The sequence below is a fragment of the Musca domestica genome, unplaced genomic scaffold (genome assembly GCF_030504385.1).
Source record: "Musca domestica strain aabys unplaced genomic scaffold, Musca_domestica.polishedcontigs.V.1.1 2, whole genome shotgun sequence".
In the NCBI taxonomy this organism is placed as follows: domain Eukaryota; kingdom Metazoa; phylum Arthropoda; class Insecta; order Diptera; family Muscidae; genus Musca; species Musca domestica.
In genome coordinates, this window is record NW_026712249.1 from 38,535,620 (window position 1) to 38,556,386 (window position 20,767).

General features: G+C 37.8%; 1 protein-coding gene across 4 annotated transcripts in view; it reads right to left on the reverse strand.

The window, feature by feature from the left end:
• LOC101901668 (hypothetical protein) overlaps positions 1-20,767 on the reverse strand; it is a 73,332-nt gene that overhangs the window by 7,051 nt on the left and 45,514 nt on the right. For 2 of the 4 annotated variants that reach the window (XM_011296826.3, XM_011296824.3), the window contains exons 2-6: positions 9,583-10,326; positions 7,515-7,634; positions 6,829-6,909; positions 2,589-2,697; positions 2,381-2,504 (exon numbers count right to left, since the gene is read on the reverse strand). In XM_011296826.3, the coding sequence (XP_011295128.1) occupies positions 2,381-2,504; positions 2,589-2,697; positions 6,829-6,909; positions 7,515-7,634; positions 9,583-10,165 (1,017 nt within the window). In that variant the 5' untranslated portion in view covers positions 10,166-10,326. The remainder of the gene's footprint in view (positions 1-2,380; positions 2,505-2,588; positions 2,698-6,828; positions 6,910-7,514; positions 7,635-9,582; positions 10,327-20,767) is intronic. The other 2 variants (XM_005176107.4, XM_005176108.4) reach the window with 1 other exon arrangement.

Consider the following 20,767-nt stretch of genomic DNA (forward strand, 5'->3'; position numbering starts at 1 on the left):
ACAGTACACTATTAAAACACCACCGCTATATGTCGAAGCTAAAAATGAACAGTGACCCAATGCCAAATTTTAAACACTACCTTTTCACCCAATACCAAATTGTACCACATATAGTACTATTTAGTACTTTTCGTGCATTTGTAGTACACATTTCCAAATCCACCCTATGGTATGTATCAGACAAAAGTTGATCCTAATAGCGTATACTTCCAACTCAATTATTTCTCCAAATACCAAATTTAGTACCATTTAGAACTTTTTTAAACATACTTTCAAAACTACCTCCAAATCTTAACCCTACACACTAACAGCGATCCTAATACCAAATTTCAGATTTCATGCATTATCCGTTCACGCAATACCAAATTTAGCACCTTTTAGCACTTTTCGTACGCTTGATGAATGAATTTGCCTTTTTTATAACCCTACCCACCACCAATGACCCAAATATCAACATTTTACATTTCCAGATCAATCCATTCATCCAAAACCAAATTGTATCGAATTTAGTAACATTTAGTACTTTTCGTAAAATTGTAGTACGACAACCCTAATACCACATTTAAGATTTTAAGCACTATATGTTCGCCCAATACCAAAGTGTACCAAATATAGTACTATTTAGTACTTTTCTTGCACTCGTAGTACATATTTGTAAAACCATATCTTTATCACAAATCAGAAACACCAATACAAAAAACTTTAAAAATGCAGCTTTATCCATTTACCCTAAACCAACATGTTCCAAATTTAGTACTGTTTAGTACAGTTCACACACACTTTCACAAAACCACCTTACTTTCCAAACCTTATTCTCATAGCAAATTGCAATGGAATAGTAATCTTATTTCCAAATTTCCAGTTCTATCGGTTCACTAAAATCGAAATTGTACCAAATTTAGTACCATTTAGTACTTTTCGTGCATGTAAGTACAAATGTCGAAAATCACTTCCATATCCCAATCCTACAATCTGCCAGTAAAGTTAATTTCAAATTTCAGGATTCCAGCGCTATCCGTTCCTCCAAATTCAAATTGTACCCCGATTTAGTACCGTTTAGTACTTTTTGTTCATATGAGTTAACACTTCCAAAGTTTCCTTCATATATTGACCCTATTCCTCAACCTTTATTTCCATTCCCAATTTCAAGTTTTTTTTTTAGCTCTAACCATTCACATGATACAAAATGGTACCAAATGTAGTACATTTTAGTACTTTTCGTACACTTATAGCCTAAATTCTCAAAAATCCTTTGATACACGCATCATATACTTCATCAATTACTCTCATTCCAAAAATAGAAGTTCTAGCTTTCCTGGTTCAAATACAAATGGTACCATATTTAGTACCTTCCTGTACTTTTCGTACCGCTCTTGTTCGAATTTCCAAAAATCCAGCCTTATCTGACACCTTCGGATTAAGTGTGACCCCCATCCAAAATTTCAAAATTCCAGCTACAGTCGTTTTGTCCGGTCGTTGATGAATCATTAAGTCAGTCTGCCAGAGTCAATTAATTTACTCTAGAAGAGTGGTAAAGAAGATTGGTCGCCTTCTCATCTGGGGTTAAAATTATCCCAATTTAGCCCAAAATCTAGTTGATTTTTAATATGGACCTGAAAATCTTCCCAGTACGGTAAATTATAGCTAAGAAATGTGTAAGAATTGCAAATCTCCATCTCAGGAGTATTTCTAGTATTTGAATCAGAAATTAAGCATCTTGTGCATTGATCTCTTCCATTCTGTATTTTAAACAAGCAGCTAAATTTGGCCGGGCCGAACTTTTAATACCCTCCACCATTTTGAAGGAACTTAAAAATCTTCAAAAAAATCCGTAAAAAAAATATCTCTCAAATGTAACCCCTTTAATGGGGCTTTATGAAGACTTTTTGCTATTACGAACTTTAAATACGAAATTTTAAATAATTCCGGTAAAAATATTGCTAACATCATTAAAATACCCACTATTGGGAGGTAGGGCTATATGAGGGCTATACGAAGACTTGGATCTGCATACGCGATTTTTTGTCATACATTGTAGTACCCATTACGAACTTCAACTACGAAATTTGAAATTTGACTATATGAAAACGTGGACCTACATGACCCATTTATGAACATAACCTTCCTACTGGCAAAATACATATGTGTCCATATTTTACCCTTCTATCTCAGTTCGTTCGAAAGACAGCGTGATTACAACAGACAGATGGACAGACACACAGCCAGGCGGACATCGCTAAATCAACTTAGAATTTTATGCTGATTACGCTGTTGGGTCTGACATGTGTATTTCGAGGAGTTACAAACGGAATGACGACGTTAATATACCCTCCATGGTGGTATGGTGGAGGTTATAAAAAATATGCAAATATCTACTCACCTTTATCTCCTTGTCTTCATGATGGATTCTGGTGTATGAATTGTATTCCATTGATTTGATGAGGCCCCTTTCCTTGAGAGACATGAATACCAAGATGACATCTTGTTCCTCCCAGCCATAGTCCCTGGACAAGAGAACAGAAAACAATATTAATTCCAATTTACATATTTCAATTTAAATTAAAAACCGCAAAAGCTCTCAAACTTACTTGGCCAAATCTTCGGGAGTTATGGGATTTGGATAGGCTTGCTCAATGAGTTCGAGTACTTTTTCCGGTGTCAGGGGTGGAGATTCGAATTGGTTTTCATCCATGGACACTGTGGTGGGTGTGTGTGCGTTTACGGCAACAAGAGAGAGAGAGAGAGAGAGAGAGAGTAAAGAAACAAAAAAAGCAAAGATCAAATAAATTGTTTTAAATTAAGACCATCACATCCATTATTGTTGTTATTTCTTGTTGTTGTGGTATTAAAAAAGGGCAGTTCAAGGTTAAAAATATTAAAGCTTTAAATTTTTTTTAATCATACAAATAATATGTAAATGTTTTGTACACAGACGACGAAAATTTTGAAAAAATCTCTTTTAAATTTGCCTTCATGGTTTTTGCAAAAAACAAAAAAGGACGCAACAATGTAAGCGTTTTCTCCAAAAAAATGGAAAATTGTTAATGTGTGTTAGTTCAACAACAGAGGAGCGAGCGGATACATTCCAAAAAAAACCTAAACGATGATTTTGATGGATAATGGGGTAGATTATTTTTGTTGTGGTAGGATAATTTTGCAGAACAGCACTTAGCGTTAAATGCTGGGTGTTGTTGTGGTTGTTATTTTTTTTTTTTTCGTCTTCTTGCTTTGCCACAATTATCCTGAATGTATACACTTATGTGAAGGTAATGATTTCCTTGAGAGCCGTTATAAATGGTTATGAAACACGTAAAAGCTTTGCCATCCATCCGGTAATGTTGGGTTTGGTTGGGTGGTGGGTGGTTCATGCAGGACACAACACATTATGGGAGGAGAAATGTTAGAATAAGGCATTTGCACAAACGAAGACCTGCAGCATAGACAAACTTGAAGTTAAACAGCCGTTTGAGAAAGATTTTAGCCATGCCAAAGGATTGGAGATGGTGTTAGAGGGATTTTTGATGGAGATTTTGACTGAAACGTTTTTATACCCCTCATCCTAAGATGTAGAGGATTAATATTGTTTGTTACACCCTGTACTTGTCCTCGGAGATCCTCGATAAGATAGGTATTCCCAATCAGTTTCTCCAGTTTTTTAAAGTGGAATTACAAAAGCTTGTAATATTTGAGACAGATTTTTGCTATTAAACACAGCCAACAATTTTATTTTTACGATCTTTAATTTTAAAAACTAAATACGTTGGCCTACGTGTTAAAATAGCCCCTATAAGAGAATACATTTCCTCATTTTCAATTGGGAATGAAACATGCTCGCGAGCGGTATACAGTTTTATATGGATTTTACTCTTTACTCTTTTGTTTTTATGTGGGAGCGCTCCCGAGTCATTATTTCTCCAGAAATGGTCACATGATGCCAATGGATAGTATTCTCCATAAGCTTTCCATTGATGTGTATCTTGGAGTGGAAAAATGTGTTGGAAGGCATATTGTCCAGTGGAATTAACCTGTTCAAAAGATTTCTCCAGAAATGGGAATATACCACGGAATCTGTTCAATCGTCCTACACTCTTTATGATCCCAATGGACAATACTCTTCAGAAACTGTTTTTGTGGTACGAGCTAACGAGTGTTTTTACTTCCACTCCAAAATGACCAAAGCATGCCCGCCTTTTTCGAGCGAAATCGAAATATAGAGTTTTGCCCATTTGTTTTTTTCTACTCCCAGGAGTGCTCCTACTCGACGTCGAGGAATTTTCACTCTTTACTCTAATTTGAGCGAGTTTTTCGAAGGTCTGGCTCTATATAATAGAACTATTTGAGCTGTCTGATTTAAAAATAAAAAGGTTTTAGGTAGGAGTTTATGGTTGTCCTTAAAGATGCCAACATTTTGCATATAAGGACTACTTTCTGACCAACTGTACACTTTTAGTAGCCTTTTTATACCCTCCACCATACTATGGAGGTTATATTGACTTTATTATTCCATTTGTAACTCCTCGAAATATTAATATTCTGGATCAGCGTAAAGTTCTAAAACAATTTAGCGATGTCCGTCTGTCCCTCTGTCAGTTTGTGTGTCGGTCTGTCTGTCTGTTGTAATCACAGTACTTTTCGAACGAATTGAGATAGGCTACAATTTGGCACACATTTGTACAGCGTAAGATGAAAAAACTGCAACCAATTTCAGACTTCTGTCATTTCTAAGCCACTTGTCCGACAGCTGTTAAAATTTTTCCAATGACAGCTCATTATATTGTTTACAAGCGTATAAAAGCATTTTGGTGAGAATTTTCCAGAAAAAAAGTTACTCGTGATGGAATTCAAGCGTGATAGTGTGATATCTTTAAATTTGGCTGGAAAACCACAAGAGGCTATCGTTAGAGCACTCCAGCATTTAAATGTGAATAAATCTTTTGTGTTTCGCACCATCGCTCGTTACCGTGATGTTGGTAGCGTAGCCCGACGTCAGGGAAGTGGGCGGAAGGAAACAGCAACATCAGCAGAAATGGTTCGTAAAGTAAAGAAGCGACTTGATTAAACCCCCTCGTCGCAGTGACCGAAAAATGGCTCGTGAGCTGGACATATCGCAATATTCCATTCGGCAAATATTGAAAAAATGAGCTCGGGCTAAAGCCATTGAAATTTCAAAAAGTGCAATAATTTAAAAAAACAAAAAGAAAATAGACCCAAAAGAGCTAAAGAGTTGCTTCGCTTGGCCGAAAGTGGTGAACTGCCGAATTTGGTTTTCTCCAAACATTCGTTGTCCAGCAGTTTGTAAACAAACAAAATGATCGTGTTTACTTGCCAAAGACGTCAGCTGAAAATGTGCACCTCCGGTTGGCCACCAGAAATCAAGTACCGGCCATGGTGATGGTGTGGGCCGACATAACAGCAGATGGTCGCTCTCCGCTGGTATTAATCGACCGTTGCATCAGAATAAATGCCGAATATTATAGCGAAAATTTTCTAGAGGGTGCATTAAAGCCTTGGCCACGCAAACATTTTGGCCACAGACCTTGGACATTCCAACAGGACTCAGCACCATCACCCTAAGCACGCGCCACCCAAGAATTGTTACAAAATGTACCTCACTTTATTTCCAGCGCACAATGGCCACTAAAATCTCCGGATACCAATCCGTTGGACAATTGTCTCTGGAGTATTTTGGAAAGCAAGGTTGGCACTAAAAAATACCAAAGTGTCGATCACCTCAAGCAAGCGCTTCGCCGCGAATGGACCAAAATACCGCAGAGCAACATTCGGGCAGCGTATGACGGTTTCATTGGCCGTTTAAAGGCCATAACTCATGTCAAAGCTGGCCAATTCGAACAAATCTAAACTTATTCTAAAATTTGATGCTATTTCCGACATTTTTTGTTTTCATTCAATAAAATAAAAAAAATAAAATGTAAAAATTATGGCGTTTAACTTTGTTGCAGTATTTTTAGTTCACCCTTATTATATTAGTAGAAGACCCGAAGGATGTCATATTTATAAAAAAAAATCCTTAAAAGGCCTATATGATTCATTGAGAGGTATTTTTTGAGTTTAAGGCCTTTGAGAAGTCGCATTGTTGTTAAATATCTTTAGGAGACCTTTTGTCTGCATGTTATCGGAAGATTTTGATCTTCTGGTGATCTTAAGAAGCTCTATTAGAGACGACTTTTAGTATTAGGTTAGAACTGGACTTAGGCTCATATTCAAAATAACGACACACCACCAAACATTAAAACTTATTTTATTAGTATTTCTTTTAATTTTTTTTTAATTTTTGATTTAAAAAGTCTTGGATTTGGTGTTGAGAAAAAAAAATAAAACTTCTTTCAAATGTGTGAAATAAATGACAGCTTATAATTAATAATGTCCATCACTTTTTGCAATACGGTTTCCTCAACGTGTAATGTTTCGGTATTTCCAACCTCATTACAACATCAAATTTTCACCCAACTTTCCATGCAACATTTTTTGATTGTAGGTTGTTGGATGCTTCGTTGGTTGGATAATGGTTAGTTTGGGAGTATGGAGCAAAGAGAATGGTTTTGGTTAGAAATAGATGCTTGGATGCATAGATGAATTGGACTGGCTGAGCTGAACTGATTGTTTTGTTTGTCTATCTGTTGGTCTTGTTTTGATTTCTTTTTTTGTTTCATTTTAATTCCAATTGTTTTGAATGTTTGTCGGGGAGGTTTGATGGGGGTTATTATCATTTCCGCGTTGTTGCAGTGGCATTTGTTGTTGCTGTTGTGGTTGTTAGTTGTTCATGGTAGATTTCAAGCCATATTGCCTTCATTATTTCATCGCCATCACCTGTTTGCTGTTGGGCCTGCAAGGCTTCCTCGAATTTGCGATTGCAGTCGCCGTAACAGTAAATAATGTAACCATCACGAGCTGTACATCAATTCCATCGTCATCATCATCATCCGTTTCATAATCGTCAGCATCCGATGCCAGAATTTGGTGCAACAGAAATAAGGTGGTGAACATGGGAAGCAATGCATTTTTTGGTTCGGTTGGTATAGTTTGGCCAAAAACAAATGTAATGCAGTAGGAGTAGATGAAGTGGAAAAGAAAAAAGTTCAAAGGATCAAGTTTTGTATTTGTTGTCATCCCATTTTGGTTGTGGTTGCAGATGTTGTATGTTTTTTTGTTTGTTTGTTTGATTTGCAGGAATAGAAAGAATAGTTGGATGTGAAGAGTTTTGGATGCAGTTTACATTGTTGTGTGGCATAAATCGAAAGTGGAATAGAATTTTAGAAATGTTTTTTTTTTTAATAGAAAAAAATATTAAAAATCATATAAATATCTAAAATTCAGGTCAAAACTGTAACCCGAATATATGAAATCATTTTTTCGTTGACTCGTGGGGTTTCACATTAACTCGCACTCAGTCGTAACCTTGAATGTGGTTAACTCTTCGATTTTTTTTATTTTCTGTTTGTTGGTGCCTCCACCATCTTCGTCACTTCACCACTGTCATAGAAATAAATACTTACGCGGTCTGGATGGCGGCTCTGCGGTTTCTTCTAATATTCGCAATTCTATTTCAAGCGATTGAATTTCATCGTAACCCTTTTGCATCAATTTCATAATCTTCTTGATGAAGCCAACGTAGTCTGGAAAAAGAAAACATAAGTGAAATATGATTTAAAATAAAAATAAAAAAATATATTTTTAATAGATTTTTTTTCAAAATAGGAAAAATATTTGAAGCTGAGATCTGATTTAAAAAAATGCCAATCAAAAAATTTTAATATTTTTCCAATGAAAAAGGTTCATAAGGACTCCATTCTATTCGTCTGGAAAGACTTTCTTCTGGTCGCCTATGACACTTCCCTATGGTCTCAAGTAAAATTTTCTACAGAAAATCTTTAAAGGAAATGTTTTCTCCAGAAGACCCTACAAATATTTTCTATTTTTACAAGGCCCCTAGGAGGTGCTCTTCCTATAGAAAATCTTTACAAGTTTTGCCTTTGAGGCAGACATGTTTAAAATTTCTCTAAAGAAAGGGTCCACCCAAAGTTTTAAAGTCACCAATGTCTTTCTTTTGGCGACTCTCCTACAGCTTGCCTTAAAAGTGATCCGAAAGCTCGCCTATAAAACTTCCTACAAAAACTCGCTTCAGTTCCCAGATAAAGACTTGCATAAAAGGCTCGATTATAGAAAGAGATAGACTTCGTTCTGTCCTTTTTTTCTTTTTTTAAGAGAGAGAGAGAGAGAGAAAGTGAGTGCGGGAGAGAGAAACTTCCTTCTACACTTCTATGGACGATAGAGACTTCCTTCAACTTGCCTACAGAGGGAGATGCTTTGAGAGAGGCTTTCTTCTGCTCGTCTTTAGGTAAGGAGAGGCTCTCCTCCCGACCGAGTCACCCTTAGTTTGCTTGCCGAGGCGCACTTTCGGCTCACGTAACGAACTTCTATAGAAAACCTCGCTCTCCTGCTCGTCTATGTAGAGACCCCTCGCTCTCCAGCTCGTCTATATAGAGATCTTCGCCCTCCAGCTCGTCTATATAGAGACCTTCGCCCTCCAGTTCGTCTATATAGAGACCTTCACCCTCCAGCTCGACTATACAGAGACCCTCGCTCTCCAGCTTGTCGATATAGAGACCATCGCTCTCCAGCTTGTCTATGTAGAGACCCTCGCTTTCCAGTCCGTCTGTAGATAGAGACTGGCTCTCCAGCTCATTTATATAGAGGCTCGCTCTCCAGCTCGTCTATGCATGAGACTCGCTATCCTGCTCTTCTAAATAACAGTATCGCTCTTAAGCTCATCTAAATATAGACTTGCCCTTCAGAGACACGCTTAGGCTCCGCTTCAGCTCAGCGATAAAAACTCCTGTCAGCTTGTCGTTGAAGACCCTCTGCGCATCTATGTCATCGTTTTTTAAGACTCTCCTCTCCGTCTAAGAAGACACTGACCTTCTTTTAAAACTCATATGTGATCGTCTAAAATACTCCTTGCCCTCCTCCTGTCTTTAGATTTCGGTCAGGCCGTCTTTAAAGCTTTAACTGTAGCCGCCTATAAAGACTCCTCCTGACTATCTTTAAGGACTGTTTCCTAGCCCTCTTTAAGACTTCCTTCTAGTCCTCTTTAAAAACTTATTCCTAACTGTCTCTAAACACTCGAACCATAAGTCTATAAAAATTCCTCTCCTGGCCGCCTTTAAAGACTCCCAACTGTCCCCAAAAAAGAATCCCCTCTGGTCGTTCAAAAGATACCCCGAGACTGCCAATAAAGACTACCCTCTGGTCGTCTAAATACTTTCCTCAACGTATAAAAATACATTCATCTGGTCATTATAAGAGCTTACTCCTGCACGTCTATAAAAAAAACTCCCGCCAATCTTTAAAAATTTATCTTGACTGTTTATAAAGACTTCCTTTGAGAGTCTGGCCGAATTCCTTCTTGTCTTCATTGCTCTCGAAATTCACTTCTATCCGTATATAGTAATTCCCTTTTAGTATCTTTTAGAGATGCCTTCCTGGTCGTCTTTATACCTCTCTTTCTGGATACAATGTTCCTCTTTCTTTTATTATTTTGTTATTATTGTTCTTTTTACTCACCCCTTGGAAAATCCTTTGGACTGACCAGCTCCTTGAAAAAGTCCTGGGCTACATGGGCCTGTTCAGCGTCATTTTTCAACCAATCGCGGAACCAAAAACGTAATGTCCGCGACTCCTGTGAATGTTTGCCTGTATTGGCGCTGACCAAGAATACCCGAAATTCCAACGATAACTGTGCCGGGGTGGTTTGGGATTTCTGACCAGCCACTGTATCCTTATTGATGATAATGCCTGTGTGATCACCACCCGCCACATGGGTCCGCTCGTTGACCTCATCGACCAATTTCCTTTCGATTAGTATCACCGTACTGTTGGCAGTTTTTCCCTTGGGTGTCATTACGACGTGCTCTCGATCGGTACGCGGTGGCGTGTGACAAGGACTGCGTCCGTTTAGCTTCTGAATGCTTGAATTCGAGCCGTGCAGTGTGCCGTTGCCATTGCTGATGGCACTACCATTCGCCAGTGTGCCGTTTCCATTTCCATTGGCATAGGCTTGTGGTGTTTTATTGGGTTTGGGAGGGGGTGGTGGCGGCGCCATTTGTGGATGGGCCAAATGGGTATGATGATTCCCAGTTGATGACATTGTTTAGGAATTTGTTGTACCTCCGATTGCCTGCTAGACAATTTTTATGACTTTCTTTGGAATTTCGTTTTGTTTTTTTTTCTTTTTCAACCTTGACTGGTTAGAGTTTGCGTTCTGCACAAAAGTTTTCCAAATACTTTTGGTTTGACTTTTTCTTTATCCTGGAAAGAGAAAACGAGAGAGGGGGAGGGGAGGTTAGAGAAAAAATATGACATGAATTGATTGTTGTAATGGTTTCGAATGCTAATAAGCCATCGTTAGTGGCAATAATAAACATTTATTTATTTTGAATCCGAAAATTTATGTTTGTTGGGGCATGCAGACATTTGTTGTGACGTCTTCCCATTCCGCATTTGAGGTCATCGATTTTTTTGGTGGCATAGTTCTGTTGTTTTTTTTGTTTTTTTTTTTTTGAGAGTTTTGATTTCAAATGCCAGGAAATTTGATAGTTCAGTAAACCCTTTACAGCGAAAGGAGTCAATGGAATATATTCTATGTAAGAATGGATCCTAAAAACTTTCCTAGGTCCATAAGACCCAAATGGAAGGTCTTCATTACCCATAAGACCTATAAAAGATATTCAGTGCCTAGAAGACCTATAGAAAGTACTTTAAAAGACCTACAGAATATCTTCTGGGTACCCTAAACCTGTGGAAGGCCTTCAAGATGAGTTGTATAAGTTGTTAAGAATAGCGATAACAGAAAACTGTTCTTCTGGTCCCTTCATTTAGATGTCTCAAACATTTGGGTGCCATTTACAAAACGAAAGACAATCCCATCTTCTTATCATGAAGGACCATAAAAGGTCTTTGATATATCTTATGAACCATTAAGCTTTCTCGATTTAGCTTGCTCTGAGAGAGACTCTTGCGCTTCAGCTCGCCTCTGAGAGAGACTCATGTGCTTCAACTTGCCTCTGAGAGACTGTCGTGCTACAGCTTGTCTCTGAGAGAGACTCCCGCGCTTCAGCTTGTCTCTGAGAGAGACTCTCGCGCCTCAGCTCGCCTATGAGGGAGATTCTCGCTTCAGCTTGTCCACATAAGAGATTCACTTTTCACCTCGTCCATACAGAAACCTGACTTTCAGAGACGGGCTCAAGCACTACTATATAAAATATCGTGCAGCTCGTCTACCGTGCGGCTCCCCTTCAGACAGTCTGTCTGCCCGTCCGTCAGTCTGTTGTAATCGGGTTACAGTCAAAACGAATTAAGATAGGAAGCTATAATTTTGCACAGATCGAATATTTTGTCTGCAGGCAGGTCAAGTTCGAAGATGGGTTATATCGGTCCAAACATATCTTCTATATAATGGCACCCCCCGATATTCGGTATTTTGATAATTTTAGCCACATTTTTCAATGGAATTGTCTAAAAATCCACACAAGGAGTTCCTTGTGAGTACTTTATCCCCTGGAAGAGAATTAACTACATAGGTCCAGGATATCGTATAACCCCCCCTCCCCCCTTAATATTCGGTATTTTGATGATTTTAGTAACATTTTTTCTGTGGAATTGTCTGAAAATTCTCACAAGAAGTTTCTTGTGAGTACTTTATCCCCTGGAAAAGAATTATCTATATAGGTCCGCGAATTATCTATATAGGTGGGCCCCATATAACGGTACCCCCGATATTCGGTATTTTTATGATTTGAGCCAAGTTTAACAATGGAATGGTCTTAAAATCTACACAAGGGGTTCCTTCTGAGTACTTTGCCCCTTAGAAGAAAATTGTTAAAATAGGTCCACGCGCCCATATAACGGTACCCCCAGATCTTCGGTATTTTCATGATTCTTACGAAATTATTCACCAGAATTATTTATTTGAAATTTCGTATATAAAGTTCGGAACCGTTACTACAGCCTTTGACACAAATAACTTATGCAGGACCACGTCTTCGTATAGGCCCTATATAGCGGTTTTCATTCGAGCGGTATTTTTCGATAGAATTTTGTGGATATTTTTCAAGTTTCTTACAAATGATGAAGGATATAAAAAGTTCGGCCGATCTTGGCTTCTTTTTTACTTGTTAAAATTGAGAGAAAAGTCATTATAGCCATTATAAATCTTAAGGAAATCCCATTTTCAAGGTCCATAGGATTGATATAGAAAAGCAAATTGTCGGAGACAAGAGGGGCAAAGGTTTTTTTTTTTAAAAAATCGCCGAAGACCAAAGAAACCAATTTTTTTTCTATAGAAAACAATCGTTGGGAACCAGAGGGACCAAGCTTTTCTAAAAAAAATGTCAAAGACCAATTTTTCTATTTTTTGCTTTCCTATAGATAAGCAAATTGTCGGGGGACAAGAGGGACAAAGGTTTTTCTATAAAAAAAAAATCGCCAAAGACCAGAGAGACCAATTTTTTTCTATAGAAAAAAATCGTCGGGAACCAGAGGGACCAATTTTTTTCTATAGAAAAAAATTGTCGGGAACCAGAAGAACCAATTTTTTTTTCTATAGAAAAAAATCGTCGAGAACCAGAGGGACCAATTTTTTCTATAGAAAAAAATCGTCGGGAACCAGAAGGACTAAGCTTTTCTAAAAAAAATTTCAGGGACCAATTTTGCTATAAAAAACCAATTTTTCTATAAAAAACAAATCCCATTTTCCCGGCTTATTGGGTGGCTTTCCTATAGAAAAACAAATCGTCAGGACCAGAGGAACCAAATTATTTCTATAAAAAAGCAAATAATCGGGAATTAATTTTTTTCTGAAAAAAAACGTCATGACCAGAGGGACCAAGATTTTTCCTTCTATAAAAAAAATCGACAGGGTCAAACTGAGGAGTGATTTTTTATACCCTCAGTCACATGGTTACAGATGCTTATAACATTTGAAACGATCAAAACGTGCCCCATAGAAGGCTTATGTTGAATTTTATAAATTATAAATTCTAAAGAAATATATTTGCCTTGCTTTGGTTGCATCCAATATCCTATATCCTATCCTAATCCTATTTTTCCATCAATAAGGGCCATAGAAAGCCTGTGATGTGTTGTATAAACTATAAATTATTAATAAACCTTTCCTCAGAAACTGATGTCGAGGCCCCTTGCTTTGGTTCCATCAACAGTGCAAAACATTTGAGAGCCATTTTTTCCAATTTAAAGAAAATTCCCATTTTCCCACCATATCTACCCAACTCATGTAACAAATTTGTCGGTTTCATTTAATGCTGCAACATTTTCCACATTTTCATTATTGCATTTGTAATTTGGTTTTTTCAAAAACTAATGGAAATGTCTGGCCATGAAAGTTTTACCCCCCAGAGGTAATTTAATATTTTTAACCTAATAAAACCATTTTCACTTGCTCGATGTGCTGATGGTGCTGTTTTCAAACGCATGCAGACAGATGATGGTGCTTATGATGACACTTTAAATGCAGACAGGCAAAAAAAAGTGCATTTGAACTTTCGACCAACACCAGTTTACACTCGAGTAAAAATGTTCGATAAATGTTAAAATTTTGATGAAAGGAATGAGGATTTCCAAATTTCACTATTCATTTTTGGAGTCTAATTTGAATGAAACCCTATTTTATTGGGGTTCACAACTAATATTTTTCTTTGAGTGTCGTCGCCCGGATTTTGCAACACGGTCAATATGTTTTCCCTTCTCTTATGGAAAAGGGTTAATTTTTGCGTTGAAGAGTGTAAATCAAACAAGTGTCAAGTGAAGCAAATTAAAAGGCAAGTAATGGACCATTGCAAACAAATCATTGCCCACCCTCCAGCGGAAATTGTCATAGACTATTTCTTTGCAATGGATTTTCAGGGGCAGAAAAAAGATAAATGGAGGATAATGGGCCCAGACACACCACGACAAAAAATTATTCGGACCCATGAAAAAAAATTTCGGGACCCCAGAGGGATCAAGTTTTTCTATAGAAAAAATCATCAGAACCAGAGGGACCAAGTTTTTCCTCATACGCCAGGGACATCAGAGAGACCAAGTTTTTTCTATAGAAAAAAAATTCGTTGCAGAACAAGTTTTTTCTATTGAAAAAAAAATCATCGCGGAAAAAGTTTTTTCTACAGAAAACAATTGTCGCGGAATCAGTTCTTTCTATAGAAAAAAATTCGTCGCGGGACAAGCTTTTTCTATGGAAAAAACTTCGTCGAGATCAAGCTTTTTCTATGGAAAAAAATTTCGTCGAGATCAAGCTTTTTCTATGGAAAAAAATTCGTCGGGACCAAGCTTTTTCATATGGAAAAATCTTCGTCGGGACCTAGCTTTTTCCTATGGAAAAAACTTCGTCGGGACCAAGCTTGTTCCTATGGAAAAAACTTCGCCGGGACCAAGCTTGTTCCTATGGAAAAAACTTAGTCGGGACCAAGCTTGTTCCATGGAAAAAACTTCGTCGGGACCAAAAAAAAAATTTCGTCGAGACCCAAGTTTTTTCTCTAGAAAAAAAACTTCGTCGGGACCAAGTTTTTTCTCTAGAAAAAAATTTTGTCGAGATCCAAGTTTTTTCTCTAGAAAAAAATTTTGTCGAGATCCAAGTTTTTTCTCTAGAAAAAAAATCGTCGGGACCCAAGTTTTTTCTCTAGAAAAAAAATTCGTCGGGACCCAAGTTTTTTCTCTAGAAAAAAAATTCGTCGGGACCCAAGTTTTTTCTCTAGAAAAAAAATTCGTCGGGACCCAAGTTTTTTCTCTAGAAAAAAAATTCGTCGGGACCCAAGTTTTTTCTCTAGAAAAAAAATTCGTCGGGACCCAAGTTTTTTCTCTAGAAAAAAAATTCGTCGGGACCCAAGTTTTTTCTCTAGAAAAAAAATTCGTCGGGACCCAAGTTTTTTCTCTAGAAAAAAAATTCGTCGGGACCCAAGTTTTTTCTCTAGAAAAAAAATTCGTCGGGACCCAAGTTTTTTCTCTAGAAAAAAAAATTCGTCGGGACCCAAGTTTTTTCTCTAGAAAAAAAATTCGTCGGGACCCAAGTTTTTTCTCTAGAAAAAAAATTTTCTCTAGAAAAAAAATTCGTCGGGACCCAAGTTTTTTCTCTAGAAAAAAAATTCGTCGGGAACCAAGTTTTTTCTCTAGAAAAAAAATTCGTCGGGAACCAAGTTTTTTCTCTAGAAAACAAAAAAAATCGTCGGGACCCAAGTTTTTTCTCTAGAAAAAAAATCGTCGGGACCCCAATGGCGCCAAGTTTGATGCTTGATTATTTTTTATCCTCTATTTTTTTTAAGGCCCACCTCATGTGTAGCCTTATGCAAATTTCACCTGCATAACCCGTTATAGGTGGTTGCCGTGGACGTGTTGAACAAATTCCCAAACTGCCGTTGTTTTTTTGTTATTCTGTCTTGCCATTTGTAACAACTTCCGCTAAAACGAAAGTTTTAAATGCAAAGTGCTCTGGGTGAGAGCTGTTGCTGAAAAAGGGCCAACCAACCATCAGATGACGTAGAGCAAATAACCCGCAAGGGACCAAAAGAAAAAGGTGATGGTTCACAAAGAGCTGATACATCCATCCATCCACCCACATATCCATAGCAGACAGAGGAAATGAAGAGAAACTTTAAAATCTTTTGGCGGAGATAGGGTGGTTATTGGGTGACTACCCCAGCCTTATGTTGACATAACTCAAAGGTCTGGTAATATGATGCCTACGTCTGGCGACGTTGTATGAATTTCCAACAAAATTCCTCCCTGAGGAAGGGAGGGAGCCAGTGACAACCCGGAGACATGTTGGCATTTTCAGAATTATTTGCTCAGCCCTGGAGATGAGATTTTTACCCAGACACATTTCAATTCTCAACAGTTTGTAAAAAATCATATTTTTTTGTTGTTGTTTTCTTTTATTATTAATTTTATTTTGCACTTCTGTAATATGGAAAATGTTCCAACATTTGTTGTAATTTTTATTTTGCCTTCGCAGACATTTCTTTTCACTTGGAATACATGTGTGTTTATTTGTGTTGTTGTTGTTGTTTTGGCCTGAATATATTTATGGTATGCCGGAATATGTCAAGTGAGGCAAATGACCCTTTTATTGTCGCATGATGTACTGGGGAGGTGGCAGAGTTGTTGGTGGCCCCCACACATGCCAATGGATTTGCAGAAATATGCAAATGAGAATGTTTGAGTTTACATCTCTTTGACGTTTAATTATTTGAACGGATATGTCCAAAATGCCTCAATAATGGATGACACAAATTTTTGAATTAATTTCAATTGGAATGTGAATTTTTTATGAAACTTAAGAACTTGAAAATAAACAAGTAAAAAAGCAGTTGAGTTCGGATAGGATGAACTTTCAATGCCCTCCACGCTTTGAAAGGAACAGAAAAATAAAAAGAAACAACTTTGACTAATGTCTTCAAAATGTGTCGAAATCCCCAATATCGGGAGTTAAATTTGTAAGGGGTATAGCCTGATGATTTCATCAAATACATCAGTCAGAACATAAAACAGTTCCCATTATATCAATAGTAACAACAACAATGGCAATAGCAAGATCATAAGAACATCGACGATAGCAATTAGAACAGCATCAACCACCACCCCAGTATTCGACGGCTGCGTAATGGACAATTTAGCTTTCGGCAATGTGTCATTTACCGCATAAGGGCAATAATTCTCATTTACTTGGTAATGTCGATCACATATAGTGTTCGGTTTGGGTTACGATGGGACAGGCTTTCTACTGCAGGGGGCTTAACAAATTGTAGTTATCGTTTGTCTAAATCATTATCTGTCCTCTGACTAACAAAGTTCTTCCTTAAGCCCACCTTATGTACGACCTCATCTGGGAAACCATTTTCCAGAGATTGGTTCTCATTAAGTTGAGTGGCCGAAGATCCGAAGTCGCCGAAGATCTGGACAACTGCTCCCAAGCGTATACCCAGTTTGTTGCCGAGCCCGAACAAATCCCGATCCATTTTAAAAAGACCTGGATCTGCCGTCCCCTAACGATTATACTACGAGTCCCCAATCCGTTTTCGAAGGCCTTGACATCAATACCTCAATGTCGGCCATTTTCGATTACCGGCCGATTACCATTCTCTGAGATTTCAGATTACCTCCAAATCGTCAACATACCGAAAATCGACGTCACTTAGAACACCAACCTGGTAATTCCTGATTACATTCACACCATCGACAACCGACGACCCCCCAAGTCCCGATTACCTTCAAACAATCACCAATCCGAAAGTCCGAGGCACCCAAACATAAGCATCGTAATTTGTTATCTCTCGCATATAATCAACATCTGGCGACCATCAGCAAGCTACGGATTACCCTCAAATCGTCACTATTCTGAATAGCAGCGTCACCCGAAGATAAACTTTGTAATTTCCTATCTTCCGCACTAATCCACACCTGTCGTCCACAATTTCCCGATACCTTAAAATTGTTGCTATCCCGAATGACCGCGTCAACCGAACACTGACCTTCGAATCGTCGGCTAATCACATTGCACATCAACGATCTGAGAACCAATCCTGAACAACCCGACATTATAGTTCCCCATTGCCCACGAGTCGTTTACCTTCTTGCCTACATCGAATATCAGACCATTACCGGGACAAATCTACTTCTAAGTAGAACACCTCCGAGGCCCATTCGCCATCCCATATCCCATCTTCATCTTAACGTATTTCAACGCTAGTAGATTATAACTAAAAGGAAAGGGAGAAATCTACTATTCTTATTTCATGAGGTTTAATGGGTCCTTAGGAGACCCTGGGTGCACCTAAGTTTAATTCAGCCAAGGAGAAAACCACGTTATAGGGACTATACGAAACCCTGCCAAAGAACTTGAAACAACAATTTTGAGATTATTCCGTTAAAAATTCGGCAAAAATCGGAACGTGCGATTTTATGAGGGATGTACGAGGATGTAAACTTTCATAGGAAATTTTCTGTCATAGGAAGTTGTATCCATTACGAACTTTAAATGCAAAATTTGAAACAATTCTGGTAAATATTGTCGCAAAAATCATCAACACACCGAATATCGGGAGGTATTATTATATAGGGACTGTATTACATGCACCTGCATACGTTTTTTTTTTTCAATTTGATGCAATTACGGCGAATAATGCCGGATATCGAGAGGTATCATTATATAGGGGCTATACCAAGCCGTGGATCTTAATGGGCAATTTTCTGCCAGAGGAAGAAGTAGCCCGTATAAACTTGAAATTCTAAATTTAAAATCGTCTCGACAAAAAATTAGGCTATTATCATGAAAATATCGAAAATCGGGATGTAAAGTTATATGGGGCTATACAGAGAAGTGGATATACCCAGACAATCTTCAGTCATAGAAGGGAGCATCCATTAGGTTCTCCAAGTACCAAATTTGAGACAATTTCGTTGAAAAATGTGGATAAAATCGTCGAAATTCCGAATATCGGAAGGTACAGTTATATGACTACTCTAACAAAATTTGGACCTACATATAAGTTATCTGCAGGGATGATTCCGACATAATACGAAAACTGTCAATTAACAAAAAAAAAATAGTGAAAAATTATGACTAAAACTCCTTAGATCTGCCGGTACAGTTATTTGGGGGCTAGACCAGAACGTGGACTTATATGACCCAATTTCAATACCAAAAAAACTGCAGACCTAATATACATATGAGTAAAATTTGATCAAACGCCTTCGCTTCGTTCACAAGCTCGAGCTATTTCCACAGACGGTCGGACATTGGTAAATCGACATAGAATTTGTTGCTGATCAAGAATATATATCATATATCATATACCCTCCCCAAATACTACGGAAAAGGCAAAAAAATACTCCTCAGATCTGTATTTTTTTCTATACGACAAAAATCACTTCTCAGGCCAGAGTTTTTTGCTATAGAAAAAAAATCAGTGCTCCACACCTGACGATTTTTTTTTATGCAAACAAATTAGTTATCCGTATCGAAGCCTAGAAAATTGTTTTCTACAGAAAAAAATACTCTTCTGTCCTGTATTTTGACCTATAGTGCACATTTTAATAAATATGATCACATCATATTCCCAAGCAATTGACCGACTGACAGATTTTTCCTACACTTTAAAATGGGAATTGGGCTTGCCAGCAACTTTCTTCAGGCTGCACCTCCTACTGTTCTCCATTAAAGCTGGCAGTTCTTTATGGTTGTTGTTGTTGCAATTTCATAAATTATTCGAATAATATGATTAAAGACAAAGTACTTTAACATATGTTCGCCAGTCCGCCTCAACGAATTTGACTTACTGACAGAATTACTACCCACTGAGTGGTGGTTGAGTGATGCCGCTGAACTCATTGGTCCAATGAGATTTGTGTGTCCCCGGGGAGAAGGGGGGCTATGGCAGTCACATGGGTGAAGAAGGTGCGGTTACCGAGTACTGGAAACTCCAAAGGGAAGAGGAGGATTAAAATGCAAAAAAGGAGTAAAGAGGAGGAGGAAATCTGCTCGGCGAAAAAAGTATTACTTCAAGTACTGCTGCCACCTACTGGCTTATGCGCGACTTATAAATCATATTTCACATTTTGCTGTGGAAGTCATCGCCACGGCACTTGAGGTTAAATAGTTTTAACTTTTGCAATTTTTATTGTTTTTTTTTTCTCGTTCAGGTTTGAAAGTTCATAAAAGTGGGGAATGTGTTTGGCTTCCATATTTATGGAAGCGGAGATGCAGCTACGAGGGGTGGTATGAGAAGTTTTGAAAGGAACAAAAGTAATAGGAAAAAAATCTTCAATTCAGGTGTTCGAATTTTTATCCAGTAGGAACAATTTTATCCGGGCCGTAGGAATGAATTTTTAAACCCTCCGATATATGCCTTGAGGAGGGTATATAATTTTTGATACGGCCAAAACGTGTCACATTGAAATATCGGTTTTCGACCATAGGTCTCTTTGGACCAAATCCGTTCTAGTCTAGATCTAGGGGTGTCCGTCTGTTTACCTGTCTGGCCCGGAAAGTAGTATCCGATCTGGTCCAAACTTGATACATCATCGTATTATTGACAAACTTAGATCGAGTTCGAAAATGGCCTACCTCGAACCACTCCTTCTGGTACCTCCCCCACAAAGGGGAAATTAACATCCGATTCCATCCAAATATGAGCTGAAATAAAATTGATGCGTACCAAGAATAGTTCCTCAAAATTCTCTAACTTCTAATGCCATCCTCGTAAATACTCCATATGTCGCCTCATATGCATAAAATCTATGCAAGTTATGGCTGCTTGGCTGACTGACTGTCTGCCTATTCACAAATAATAATATTAACGACAACACCGGAAACATTTAATCATTTCGGTTAAACATAATTTCAATCTGTTTCATGACTCTGCACTGAGCCCCTCTCAGACGGCTTAATTAATGTTTGGCATTATTTTTTTAGCTTTTGTTTATTTTTATTTTATTTTTAATTTTTTAATTAATTAAATAAACAAAAAAAGAAAAATAACACAATTTTTGCAATGTTTTGAATGAAAATTGGCAATCACGTCATCATCATTTTTATTTTTTCCAAGCCTTTCGCTATTGTTTTTTTTATGATTTTCTCTAGCTCTGGACGAGTCAAGCGCCAATGGTGATGAGATCTCTCAGTTCATTGTCAATTAAAAATAACAATTTTCAATTGAATTAATGCTGTAATGGAATCATGAAC